At 48.7% G+C, this 12,421-nt stretch overlaps 1 protein-coding gene and 1 long non-coding RNA gene across 4 annotated transcripts in view; one reads left to right on the top strand and one right to left on the bottom strand.

Moving 5' to 3' along the window:
* The window catches only part of Tcea3 (transcription elongation factor A3), a 37,853-nt gene that overhangs the window by 5,085 nt on the left and 20,347 nt on the right, over positions 1–12,421 (bottom strand). For both annotated transcript variants that reach the window (XM_076861060.1, XM_076861058.1), the window contains exons 6-8: positions 7,063–7,226; positions 6,837–6,892; positions 3,130–3,285 (exon numbers count right to left, since the gene is read on the bottom strand). In XM_076861060.1, the coding sequence (XP_076717175.1) occupies positions 3,130–3,285; positions 6,837–6,892; positions 7,063–7,226 (376 nt within the window). The remainder of the gene's footprint in view (positions 1–3,129; positions 3,286–6,836; positions 6,893–7,062; positions 7,227–12,421) is intronic.
* On the top strand, positions 35–11,851 carry LOC143403220 (uncharacterized). 2 transcript variants are annotated; one of them, XR_013091851.2, is made up of 5 exons: positions 35–258; positions 1,295–1,467; positions 6,649–6,947; positions 8,946–9,098; positions 11,055–11,851. It is a non-coding gene; the product is annotated as an uncharacterized LOC143403220 (long non-coding RNA). The 2 variants fall into 2 exon arrangements; XR_013091852.2 differs by lacking the exon at positions 6,649–6,947.

The raw sequence follows: 12,421 nt of genomic DNA, 5'->3' as shown, positions 1-12,421 counted from the left end.
GCCCCCAGGCTGCCAGGCTCCAGATAGGAAGCTTTGGTCCCTGCCCCATAACCAAAGAGGGAAAGGAGTCCAGAGTAGAGGTGTGCAGGTGCCGGAAGCACACCTCCCTTGGCTAAGTGCCTGGGAAGGGCTGGTCAAAAAGACGCTGATGACCTTAGCTAGTCTCCACAGATGGATTTCCAGGAGATGGCACATGGCAGACACAAAGAACAGCAGATACGAAAGAGCAGAAGACCAGGACAGCGTGTTTGGGGACCGGTATGATGGGTGGCTTCAAGTTGAGGAGCGTGGGAAACATGGCGGGAGGCTAGATCCTGGAAGGAGGGTGTTAAGTGCCTGCTAACAGAGAACAGGAAAAACTACCCACTCACCCGCCAACCACTGACCTCTCTCAGAGTCACATGGAATCAGCCAGTCAGTGGTAGAGCGCTTGCTGAGCATGCACCAGGCCCTGGCTTCCACCCCCTGCTCCACCAGAACACAAACACATGAGGAATGAGCACACTGATGTAGAAATCAGGCGCTCAACTCAGCAGATAAGAGCAGGAGAGGACGAAGACCTTCATGTGCTGGCAGAGAAGAGCCCCGAAGGTGAATTCAGTAAGGATCTGCCCAACACATTTTTTTCTCCCCCAGAACTAGAGATTTACCGCTGAGCCACACTCTATCACTGAGCCACACCCCCAGCCCTTTCTTATTCAGAGACAGACTCTCACTAAATTGTTCAGGATGGCCTTGAACTTCTTGTGGTCCTCCTGCCTCAGCCTCCAGGGTTGCTGGGATTACAGGCATGTGTCACTCTGCCTACCATCATTTTTCTTACTGAAACAACACTGTCCTATATTTCTTTCCTTTTTAAAAAATTTGTTTGGGCTGGGGATGGGGCTCAAGTGGTAGCGCACTCATCTGGCATGCGTGGGGCGCTGGGTTCAATCCCCAACACCACATAAAAATAAAAAATAAAAATATTGTATCCATCTAAAAACTAAAAAAATAAATATTTAAAAATTTTGATTGATTGATTGTGGTGCTAGGAACCAAACCCAGGGCCTCGGGCATCCTTGGCAAGCTCTACCACTGAGCCACGTCCCCAGCCCTGTCTTGTATTTCTTATAGAAACTTCTTTCTTGGGGCAAGAGATGACCCAGGAGGAAACTCCCAGGTATTCCAATGCTGAGATTCTAACCCCTAAAGTGATGGGATTTGGATGTAGGGTCCTTGGGAGGAGATTAGGTCTGGAAGGCTGTGGGATTACTTTTATAAAGAGGCCAGAGACTCTCACTCTTCCCGCCAGGTGAGGTGGTCACATGAGAGATCTGTCTGTAAGGAATGAGGCCCTCACCCTCACCAGATGGAACCTGGCAGCACCCTGATTTTGGACTTTCAGCACCCAGCACTGAATGAGTCTGCATGCATCGGTTGCCCGACGGGGGGATTTTTGTTACAGCAACCTGAACTAAGATACTGGTAAGCTGACTTGCAATTTGCAATTACGGACATCCACTTCCATTTGTCAAAAAGATCAGATATTTTAAATTAAGTGGAAAGGTAACCCTGGTGCACATTTGCCAAGTTCTCACTTTACCTTAGAGCCAGAGCTCTTTGTTGTTTGGGTATTTGAGGAAGACAGTGAGCCCTCTCCCTGGAATGTAGATATACACATACTGTAACACACACACTCATCACACCACACGCCCGCCAAACACCAGACACACCCTGCACATCACACACATACTACGCAGACTCCACATATCCCACAGAGCACACACACACACAAACACCAAACACATCACACACGCCACACATACACACAACACGTGTGCCACACCGCTCACCACACACAGATCACCGTGATCAGTGCGTTCCCAGACACCCTGAGGCCCAACCAGGATCCAGGGACCCAACACTTTCACTCTTTCTCGGGGTCACTTCAATTCTCCAATTTTGGTGTGTGTTGCGGGGTACCAGGGATTGAACTCAGAGGCACTTGACCACTGAGCCACATCCCCATTCCTTTTTTATATATTATTTAGAGACAGGGTCTCACTGAGTTTCTCAAGGCCTTGCTAGTTGCTGAGGCTGGCTTTGAACTTACAGTCCTCCTGCCTCAGCCTCCCAAGCCACTAGGATTACAGGTGTGCTCCACTGCACTCGGCTAATTCTCCAATTTCTGGCTGCTGGCAGGGATCCCCTGTGAGCTCTGGCAGGAGAGAGCCATCATGCCTGAGGGTGGCAAAAGGTGTCTTTCTAAGATGTGAGCTCTGAAATAAGCAGACCTAGGATCAAGTACTCATCTGTCAATAACTGTAGCCTCAGTTTCCTTATCAACAAAATGGGGATATTTCCTCCTGTACGACACCGTGAGAAGGGTTACAGGAAATGATAGGTGAAGGAGCCCATCACATACTGTCCCTGATGGGAGCCTGCCTTGAGGCCCAGGAAGCCCCGGGTTCATCTTCTCCTGTATCACACATCTGTTACTTCACATATATTAACCATTTAGTCCTTCACAAGAGAGCAGTTCTGATTCTCATCCTCATTTTGTAGAGGGAAAAACTGAGCACAGAGAGGTTAAAAAGTTCATCCAAGGTCACACAGGTAAGTGGCAGAATCGGAATTCAAGGGCTGACACAGTTCGGGCTTCTGAGGACTGTACTATCGCTTCTCAAATGGTCTCTCCTCTACTGACCCCTCTAGGCTGGGTCAGTCTTCCCCTCCTGTAAGTTCCCACAGTGGCATTATTTACCACTCGGTATTATAACTTAAAATCTGACTCCTCACCTTGGACTCCTATCCTGGCCAGAGCCCTGGGTACTGGGAACTGGGATACAGGACTGAACAAGGGAGAGAAGCAGAGAAAGGTGGGTGCCCTGGGCCAGAGCTGCCTCTTGGCTTCAACGCTTTCTAGCTGCGTGCAGCGGAAAACTGGCGGACCTCAGTGTCCTCATGTAACATGGGGACGACACATTTCTATCTTACTGCCGCGGTCCATGTGCTTACACAGCACTTCATACGAGTTGCCTGTGTTCCCTGTGGGTAGCTGAGATGATTCTGGTGGGAAAAGGACCTTGGGCACAGCGGAGGGGCCTGGCCTCCCATACTCCCACCCAGAGGCCCCGGGGTCCTTACCTCTGCCGTCATCTTGGCTATAAGCCCAGCGGAAATGGCCCCGCTGAGCACATTCCGCCTCAAGCCAGGGTTCCTGGGGTCCTTGAGGTTGCTGATGCGGCTGCGCACGCGGTTCCGGTATTTCATGTCTGTGCTCTTGAGCTCCTGGTAGATATGTGACAAGGTCAAGGGACAGCCTGCCACTCACAGAGGGGCACAGAGGATCACAATCCAGAGCCATCTCCTCCTCTCCTTGGACTTTACAGGGGTTGGCGGCACCTTTGTGGCCTCTGACTGGCCACTGGAGGTAGCACTTGGGCATTTGGGGTCATCTGAGTATCACAGACAGGAAACACCCTCCATGGAGTGACTAATGGTAGCAAGCTCTATGGTGTCAAGGACCCTGGGGAACAGGCACCCTGCTTTTTCTGAGCCTCTTGTGTGACTTCAGATGAGTCACGTGACTTCTCTGTGCCTCAGTTTCCTTATTTATAAAATATAGTGTTGGACTGGGCAGGATGGTACACGCCCATAAACCCAGTGATGTGGGAAGTTGAGGCAGGAGGATGGCAAGTTTGAGGACAGCCTCAGTAACTTAGTGAGACTCTGTCTCAAAATAAAAAAAAATAAAAGGGCTGGGGATATAGTTTGGTGATAAAGTGTCCAGGGGTTCAATCCCTAGTACCACTAAATAAGTAAATAAGTAAAATTCAGTTTTGTTAGAAAGATACAGTGAGTTCACTGGCATGGTGTCTGGAACGTATCAAATGTTCAACATTACGGGCTGTGAGGATGATGACAAGATGAGGAGAATCTCTGGTTTGGAAGGGACCAGCTATTAGAGAAGATTAAAAGCTACATGTTGGGGCTGGGGTTGTGGCTCAGCGGTAGAGCGCTCAACTTGCATGTGTAGGACCCTGGGTTGGATCCTCAGCACCACATAAAAATAAATAAATGTAATAAAGGTACTGTGTCCAACTACAACTAAAAAATAAATAGTAAAAAAAAAAAAAAAAAAAAAAGCTACATGTTGACCAGGTACTGTGGTCCACACGCCTGTAATCCCAGCAACTCAGGAGGCTGAGGCAGGAGGACTGCAAGTTCAAAGCCAGCTTCAGCAACTTAGTGAGACCTTGTCTCAAAATTTAAAAAATAAAAAGGGCTGGGTGTGTAACTCAATGGTAGGACTCTTGTCTAGTATGTGTAAGGCCCTGGGTTCAATCCCCAGTGTACTGGGCGGCTAGAGGCAGGGGGGAGGGATACATATTTAATATTCTAAGAAGTACTGCAAAAAAAAAAAAAGCACAGAACTTTGCGTGACATGGTGTACCCAACATATTTGATCATAGATTCCCCCTCCTATTTTTTCCCTTCCCTTGGGCACTATGTACTTGTGTACTAGAAATGAGCTCAGGGATGCTCTACCGCTGAGCTACATCCTATTTCTGCTTTTTGGTACTGTGGATTTAAGCCAGGGGTACTTCACCATTGGGCCACAGCTCCAGCCTTTTTGTTTTTTATTTTGAAATGGGGTCTTGCCAAATTGCTTAGGGCCTTGTTAAGTAAGTTGTTGAGGCTGGCTTTGAACTTGCTATCCTCCTGCCTCAGCTTCCTGAGCCGCCAGGATTATAGGTATGTGCCACCATGCCCAGCATAAATTGCCCAGACTGCCCTAAATTTTGTGATCCTCCTGCCTCAGCCTGGGATTAGCTGGGATTAGAGGCGTGTACCTGTGCGCCCGGCCCCTCTCCTCCTTTCCTTTGGTAATTCCCATGACCATGATTTTCATCCCATAGAACCCACCTCAGGAATGGCTGACCAGTGACTCCTTCTCCTATTACTAGACCAGGAAGCTGAGGCTTGCAAAGGGTGCAGGCCTCTGCTCAAGGTCACAGGGCAGATTCCCGGCAGACAGGGCTGGAGGCCAGACCCCTTCTTAACAGCAGCGCTCTGGCCGCTCACCCTGCAGGAAGTTTCTTTCCCAACGCTGCATCCCAGATGGGCCTCCCTCCCCTCCACCCTCTGGAGCCTCATTTTCTGGCTCTCCTGAGCCAAGCAGAATCAGGACAACAAAGCGGTTGCTGGGAAAAGCCACATACAGGGGAGCCCGCAGGGGACGCGCACAGCCGACTTGCCAGAAATGGTGGGGAGGCAGGAGGTATTATTGCTTTTTACTACGATTGTGGTTTTAATACCATAAAAGTGTGAAAAGAAAAGAATATGTCACGATGCAATTTGAGAGTCAAAATATGTGTCAGGAAACCTTCCATGCAGGATTTCTGGATCATGTATCTGTCGCTATGCAGGACAGAATGTGGGGACAGTTGGGCTGGCCATACCCCCCTCAGTCTATCTCTGACTCCTCCATTTCCTAAACCCGAGAAGGAGGAGTGGGAGGGCAGCCCTTGGGGTCTGACCCCTCAGAAGGGGTGTGGCCTGTGCTGCACACAGGCCACGTGGGTTCAGGGGTCTCCAAAGAGGACCAGCCTTTTCTGGGGACACAGAGAATTCAAGCCCTACATCCATCCTCTGGGCTATAAGGTTTGTGCAGCGTCCATGTCCTTTCCTTTAGAAGAGGGACATTCAGTAGAAGCAGCGAATGAGGAGGGAAGGCCAGGAGGGAAACCAGGTTTGAGGCCATTCACTTAGTTTCAAACTGGGCTTGGGGATAGAGGGACCTGCTTAGAGGGGTGGCCGTTGTGGAGAAAAAGAAGTCCTGACACCCTGGGTGGGCTCAGCCTTCCTGGATTAACAGGAGAGGACGGCAGCGTGTTTGTGGAGGCCTTGGGTAGTTCTGGTCGCTGGATGTATAGAGAGAAACTTCCAGAAAACATGTTGGGGGACTTAGGGTTGGCTTCAGGCAGGATGCGGAAGCAGGCAAGCTTGCTGTCTGCAGATTTGGCCCTGGGCCTCTCTGACAGACCTAGCTAGAACCCAGGAGGTCTGGAAAGGGCCACTCACACCCCATGTGACATTTAGACTCTCTCTCTCCTGGGTCTTCTGTCCCCTCCCTCTGCACCTCTTTGTCTCTGACAGGCAAACCTTTGTCTTCAGTAAAAAGACATTCCATGCATTCACTCAGCAGGGCACAGTGGAGGGAGAGACTTTCCCAAGCAGAATCCTCTGGACTAAGGGGCCTACAGCAGTGAGGTCGCCCCTCCCTGTCTACACAAGGGCGCTTTCAGACAGGAAGCAGGGAGCAGGGCCGGTGGAAATCCAAAGGCCAAAGCCTCCAGTCAGACCTGCTACTCAGTAGTTCCTGGGCCTCAGCTTCCTCATCTATACAATAGGAACAGCAGCTCACACCTCAGATTGTCAGGAGCCTTAACAGAGACAGGAAGCATCAGGTGAACAGCGCACATGCCTGGTACAACATCAGGGGGTCAAACATGGCGCTGTTACTATCAGAAGGAGGAAGAGGGGAAAGGCCACGTGGGAGACCTGCTTCCTGTCTGACCACCCAGATCCACGTTAGGATCTGGCACAGCGGCTGGAACCCAGCAGTTCAAATCCCAACTCTGCCACCTCCATCTGCTGCAGGAGCTTTGGCAAGTGGCAACCTCCCTGCGCCTTTGCTGCTCCACCTACAACGGTTCCATCAGAGAACCTTGTGGGGCTGTCCTCCGTGGTGGCCGAGGTGCTGAACAAGAGGCTGGGGCTGTCCCCAGAGCCTGCCCCATCACCAGGCGGTCCAGACACCCACAGACCCGGCGCCCTTCAAGGATATGGTCTTCGATTTCTGAAGCCATCTTGTCACAGTTGACTCCATAATCCTTGTAATCATCTGAAAGAGACCAGGACATACAGACATGAGCCAGACTCGACTGCCACCAACAGAGGTACCTACTTGAGCTGGGGAAGCAGTGCTCCCTTTCCACTCCCAGGAAGTGGTGCTGGGGAAGGGGCCCCTCGCCTGCCCTGGGGAGCCCCTTTCCCTGGCCCACGAGCTCTCACCTTCTGCCCTCAGGGCCGCTGACAGCATCTCCACACACTTGTCCCGGACAGAGTCCCCTGTGAGATAGCAGGGCGCCAGGAGGCAGACGGAGGGGGCAAACGTGGGAGTGGAGGGGCTGCTGGGTGTTTTGGGGGTCTCTGCTCTTGATCTGCTGCTGTTTGATCTGAGGATGACAATCAGTGATAGACAAGTTGACGTTACGTGGACAACGCATTGATGGAGCACCATTCTGGATGTTTACAGGGGTGTTCTCTCTTGCTCCTCTTAACAACCTAATGAGGCAGGTTCTATTTTAGGTACTTGATTCAGATCATCTCATTTAATCCCCATAACAATTCCATGAGGTCAATGCTATTCTCATCCCAACTTTAGAGGTGCATCTTAGACGTAGATCCATTTAAAGATGCACTTGACTCAGATGACACCTCTGGGAGCCAACAGGATTCAAACCCCAGCAGTGCAGCTCCTGGGAACCCACACTCTTGACCAACCACCATGCTTTACAAGTCATAGGACAGGTGACGCCATCCATAACGCTACAATCTATTGAGCATTGTACTAGTTTCTCTCCATCTACAGACTCATAAGAATATGAGCCATTTGTTACTTCAGTAACTATGTATTAGGCACCATTCTGCAGGCTCTGTGCTAAGAACAAGGATGAAGCAGCCAACCAGGCATGGCTTCTCCCTCTAGAAGCTGGAGGCCTGTGAGTACAGGCTGGTTCCAGCCAGGTGCCTGAGGGCCACCAGGTACTTTACCAGCATTGTGTGTGTGTGTGTGTGTGTGTGTGTGTGTGTGTGTGTGTGGTGCTAGGGATTGAACCCAGTGCCTTGTGCATGCAAGACAAGCACTCTACCAACTGAGCTAGAGTCCCAGCCCTTTTACCAGCATTTTCTACTTTGATCCCCACAGCAGCACCTCTGAGATTGTGAACCCAGGGCAGCCTGGTTCCAGTGCCCTTGTTCTTGGCTCTAGGGTGTACTGCCCAAGACCAATCTCCCTTTTTTTTTTTTTAAGCAAATATAAATGCAAACACACAGAGATGATAGGAAAACTAAACAGGTGTCTGGTTCGGGCACCCATAACAAAATACCACAGAAGGATGGCTTCAAAAGCAGAAATTTAACTGCATGCAATGGCACATGCCTATAATCCCAGTGGCTCAGGAGGTTGAGGCAGGAGGACTGTGAGTCCCAAGCCAGCCTTAGCAACTTGCAAGGCCCTAAGCAACTTAGTGAGACCCTGTCTCTAAATAAAATATTAAAAATGGGCTGGGGATGTGGCTCAGAGTTTAAGCACATCTGGGTTCATTCCCTGGTTTAAAAAAAAAAAAAATTATGCCTCACAGTTCTAGAAACTGGGAAGTCCAAGATCAAGGTGCTAGCCAATTCAGTTTCTGGTGAGGATTCTTTCTGGCTTGTAAATGGCTGCTTCTTGCTGTTTCCACATGGGGGAGAGCAAGTGAGTTCTCTGGTGAGTTCTTCTTATAAGGATGCTAACCCTAATGGATCAGGGCTCCACCCTTGTGATTTCCTTTAGCCTTAAAGTTTCCATAAAGGCCCTACCTCCAAATGAAGTCATATCGGGGGTTGAGGCTTTTGGGGTGGGTATCACAAACATTGAGTCCACAACCATGTTAATAGCAATTATCTCTCAGATATTTGGGAATCGTAAGAGATTTTCATTTTTGTTTTTTGCTTATACACATTTCTTATATCTTCTATGAAGATTTTATTACAATTTTATTACAAAAGTATATATATTCTTCTATGAAGAATATATATATTTCTTGTAATAAAATTGTTTTTAACATTTGACAATTATGAACGGTCACTCTGAGCTGGTGACTGAGACAGGTTTCCTATCTTCTTCTTCCCAGGAGCTGTCAGCAAAAGGTGGAAGTAACCCAAAGGTCCAGAGATGGATGAACAGATAAGAAAAGTGATGTGTACATACAATAGAATATTATTCAGCTGTAAAGAAGAAGGGGATCCTGACACATGCCACACCATGGATAAACTCTGAATACAACGTAAGTGGAATCAACCAGACACAAAAGGACAAACGTCATGATTCCACATAGATGAAATTGCTAGAATAATCCAAATCATACAGAAAGTAGGATGGTGATTGTGAGGGCCTGGAAACAGGGTGGGGAATGGTTGTCTAACAGGTGTAGAGTTTCAGTTTGAGACGCTCCATTCATCTCTGAAACTTTGTGTTTGTAATGGTTGCACAACATTGTGTACAGACTCAAGGCCACTTGACTGTACACCTAAAATGGCAAAAGAAAAAATTTTTTTTTTCTTTTTATTGATTTTTTGGGCTTGAACCCAAGAGCACTGTACTATTGAGCTATAGCTGTAGCCCTTTCTAATTCTTGTTTTGAGATAGAATCTTGCTAAGTTGCCCAGGCTGGCTTTGAACTTGGCAATTCTCCTGCCTCAGACTCCCAAGTTGCTGGAATTGCAGGCATGTGCCACTGTGCCTGGTATGTTAAACATATATTTTTAAAAAAATTTTAAAAATCCTGGTCTGGGGTTGTGACTCAGAGGTAGAGTGCTCACCTAGCATGTGGAAGGCGCTGGGTTCGATCCTCAGCACCACATAAAAATAAATAAAATTAAGGTATTGTGTCCAACTACAACAAAAAAATAAATACATAAAAAATTTTAAAAATCCATATAGTAAATTCAGTGACTAGGACTGGCCAGGAAGCTGGACTGGGGAGGTGGCTCAGTGGTAAAACACTTGCCTAGTCTGCACAAGGCCCTGTGCTGGATTTCCAGCACTGTGGAGTGAAAAAGAGTAGTCTGGAAATCTGCAATAAACAGTGATAGCTATTTGTTTTATATATTTAGTTAATCTTTTTTTAATATTTATTTTTTAATTGTAGTTGGACACAATACCTTTATTTATTTATTTATTTATTTTTATGTGGTGCTGAGGATCGAACCCAGGGCCTCACATGTGCTGGGTGAGTGCACTACCACTGAGCCACATCCCCAGCCCTATCTGGTAAATCTTAATGCATTTGAAATGACAAACTATCTCATTTTTCTCAAGCTGAGAAAAAAAGGTTAAATGGTAACTTTTGTGATGTATATTTTGTCACAATTTAAAAAACAACAAAAAAGAAAAAAAGATTGAAATGTTAATGCATACAACCAATAAATAAATAAATAAATAAACAACAGGCTGGAGCTCAGACTCCAACTGTTGTTGGTCCTTTGGGTCCTCATGAAGAGGAGCTGAGGGAGCATGGCCCGGTGTCCCCATGGTTCTCTTGCTCACAGTCTTATGATGCCAGACCTTACCACATGATTTAAGAAGGGCAAATGGAGCTGGGCACAGTGGCACATGCCTGTAATCCCAGAGACTCAGGAGGCTGAGGCAGGAGGATTGCAAGTTCAAAGCCAGCCTCAGCAACTTATCAGGTCCTAAGCAACTTAGTGACACCCTGTCTCAAAATGAAACAATAAAAAGGGCTGGGGATGTGGCTGAGTGGTTAAGCGCCCCTGCTTAAATCCCCAGTACCAAAAAAAAAAGGAGAGTAAACAGAAGGGCCGGGAAGTGGCTCAGTGGTTAAGCACCTGCCTAGCATGCAAGGGCCCTGGGTTCAACCTCCAACACTACCCACCGCTATGCACACAAAAGAAAGAAAGGGAGAGAGAGAGATGAATGGGTCCCACGGTGGTGCAATTCAGTCCAAAGAATCCGGCAAGGAATGGAGAGGAGGCGGCCACTCAGATGAGAGGAAAGGACAATGACAACACATTCCTCGCAGGAACATATGGGAATGTGGAAGTCCCAGTCTGCACGGGCGGGCGAAGCTGAGGGGCTCAGCATCCTGGAGTGGGAGGGTGAGGGGGCTTGTGGAGGAGAGGGAGGGGGAAGGAGAGAGAAGGCCTGACCCAGGGGCTGGTTAAGGATGGTGCTAACAGAAGCCACCATTTACTGTGCATTCGCTACTTATTCCTCATGGCAGCCCTGAGAGGCACGAATTCCTGGCCCTGGTTTACGGATGAGGAAATGGAACTTGGAGAAGTGAAAGGACTTGGTGACAGTTGTGGATAGCTCCTTCCTCCCTTCCAGAACTGTTTCTGCACCACACGGGGAAGGGGCCAGGCAGGCAGGACGTTTCTGCCGCTGCCTTCATCCCTCCGAAGTCCTCCCTCTGTGCCCACCAGATCTATCTGCCCGCCGACTCTCACGCTTCTGCTCTCACCCGGGAGATTGTGCTGGCTTTTTTTTTTTTTTTTTTTTTGTGTAGCCCAGGCTGGTCTCAAACTCACAATCCTCCTGCATCTGTCTCCTAAACAGCGGGGATCACAGGTGCCTTCAATCACACCAGAACTGACTCATCAAAGAAATTAGGTTCCCCTCCTCCCCTGCAGCGTCTAGTCACCCTGAGCCCTGGTGAAAGGGCCCCAAAGGCCGCTGGGCTTCCTGCAGCAGGAGGTGCCCTCCCGCCACTGGCCTCCCAGTTGTGCACTGCAGTCTGAGCAGCTGCACCTGCACCAGGCAGCACCGGGGTCTGGATCTGCAGCTGATTGTCAAGTTCATTTTCCGTCTGTGGATGTGCTGCTTCCCTTCAGGAAGAGGAGGGTGGGCTGCTGAGAGAGTCTTCAGGTCTAAGGAGTTGTGGCTGAGAGAGAGGCTGGCTGAGCAGCCAGGGCTTCCAAGTATTAAAACCTGGGGTTGGGCTGGGGATGTGACTCAAGCAGTAATGCGCTCTCCTGGCAGGCGCGGGGCGCTGGGTTCAATCCTCAGCACCACATAAAAATAAAAGATGTTGTGTCCACCAAAAACTGAAAAATAAATATTAAAAAATTCTCTCTCTTTAAAAACAAACAACAACAACAACAAAAACAACAACTGGGGTTTCAGCCGGCTGAATGGCACAAGCCTATAATCCCAGCAACTGAGGCAGGAGGATCACGAGTTCGAGGCTAGCTTAGAGAGGCCCTATGTGAAAATAATAAAAGACAGAGAGCTGGGTGGTGTAGTTCAGTGTGAGGCCCTGGATTCTGTCCCCAGGGTCACAAAACAAAACAAAACCAAACCTGGGGTTATAAAAGAATCCTACTCAACATCCTCAGAGCACTGCTTAGTGTCAACTTTGCCTGTGACCTCCTCGTCCCCAGTGCCTGCTCTTTGGCCTGGCTTCGGATTCCTTTTATGGCCATAGACACTGGGATTTCTGTGTCTTCCCGAGATGTGATGCTTCTCCTAGTTGCCAGTTAGGCGAGAGGGGCAGGGAGCACAGGCTCAGCTCTTGTGCAATGTAAGTTCCTAAAATTATGTTCAAAGTGATTCCCATGCTTTCATTTATTCATTCTTTAATGTAGTTTG

This window comes from Callospermophilus lateralis, chromosome 7, assembly GCF_048772815.1.
Source record: "Callospermophilus lateralis isolate mCalLat2 chromosome 7, mCalLat2.hap1, whole genome shotgun sequence".
NCBI lineage: Eukaryota > Metazoa > Chordata > Mammalia > Rodentia > Sciuridae > Callospermophilus > Callospermophilus lateralis.
The sequence above is the reverse complement of the archived record's forward strand: the minus strand, read 5'-3'. Positions and strand labels throughout refer to the sequence as shown.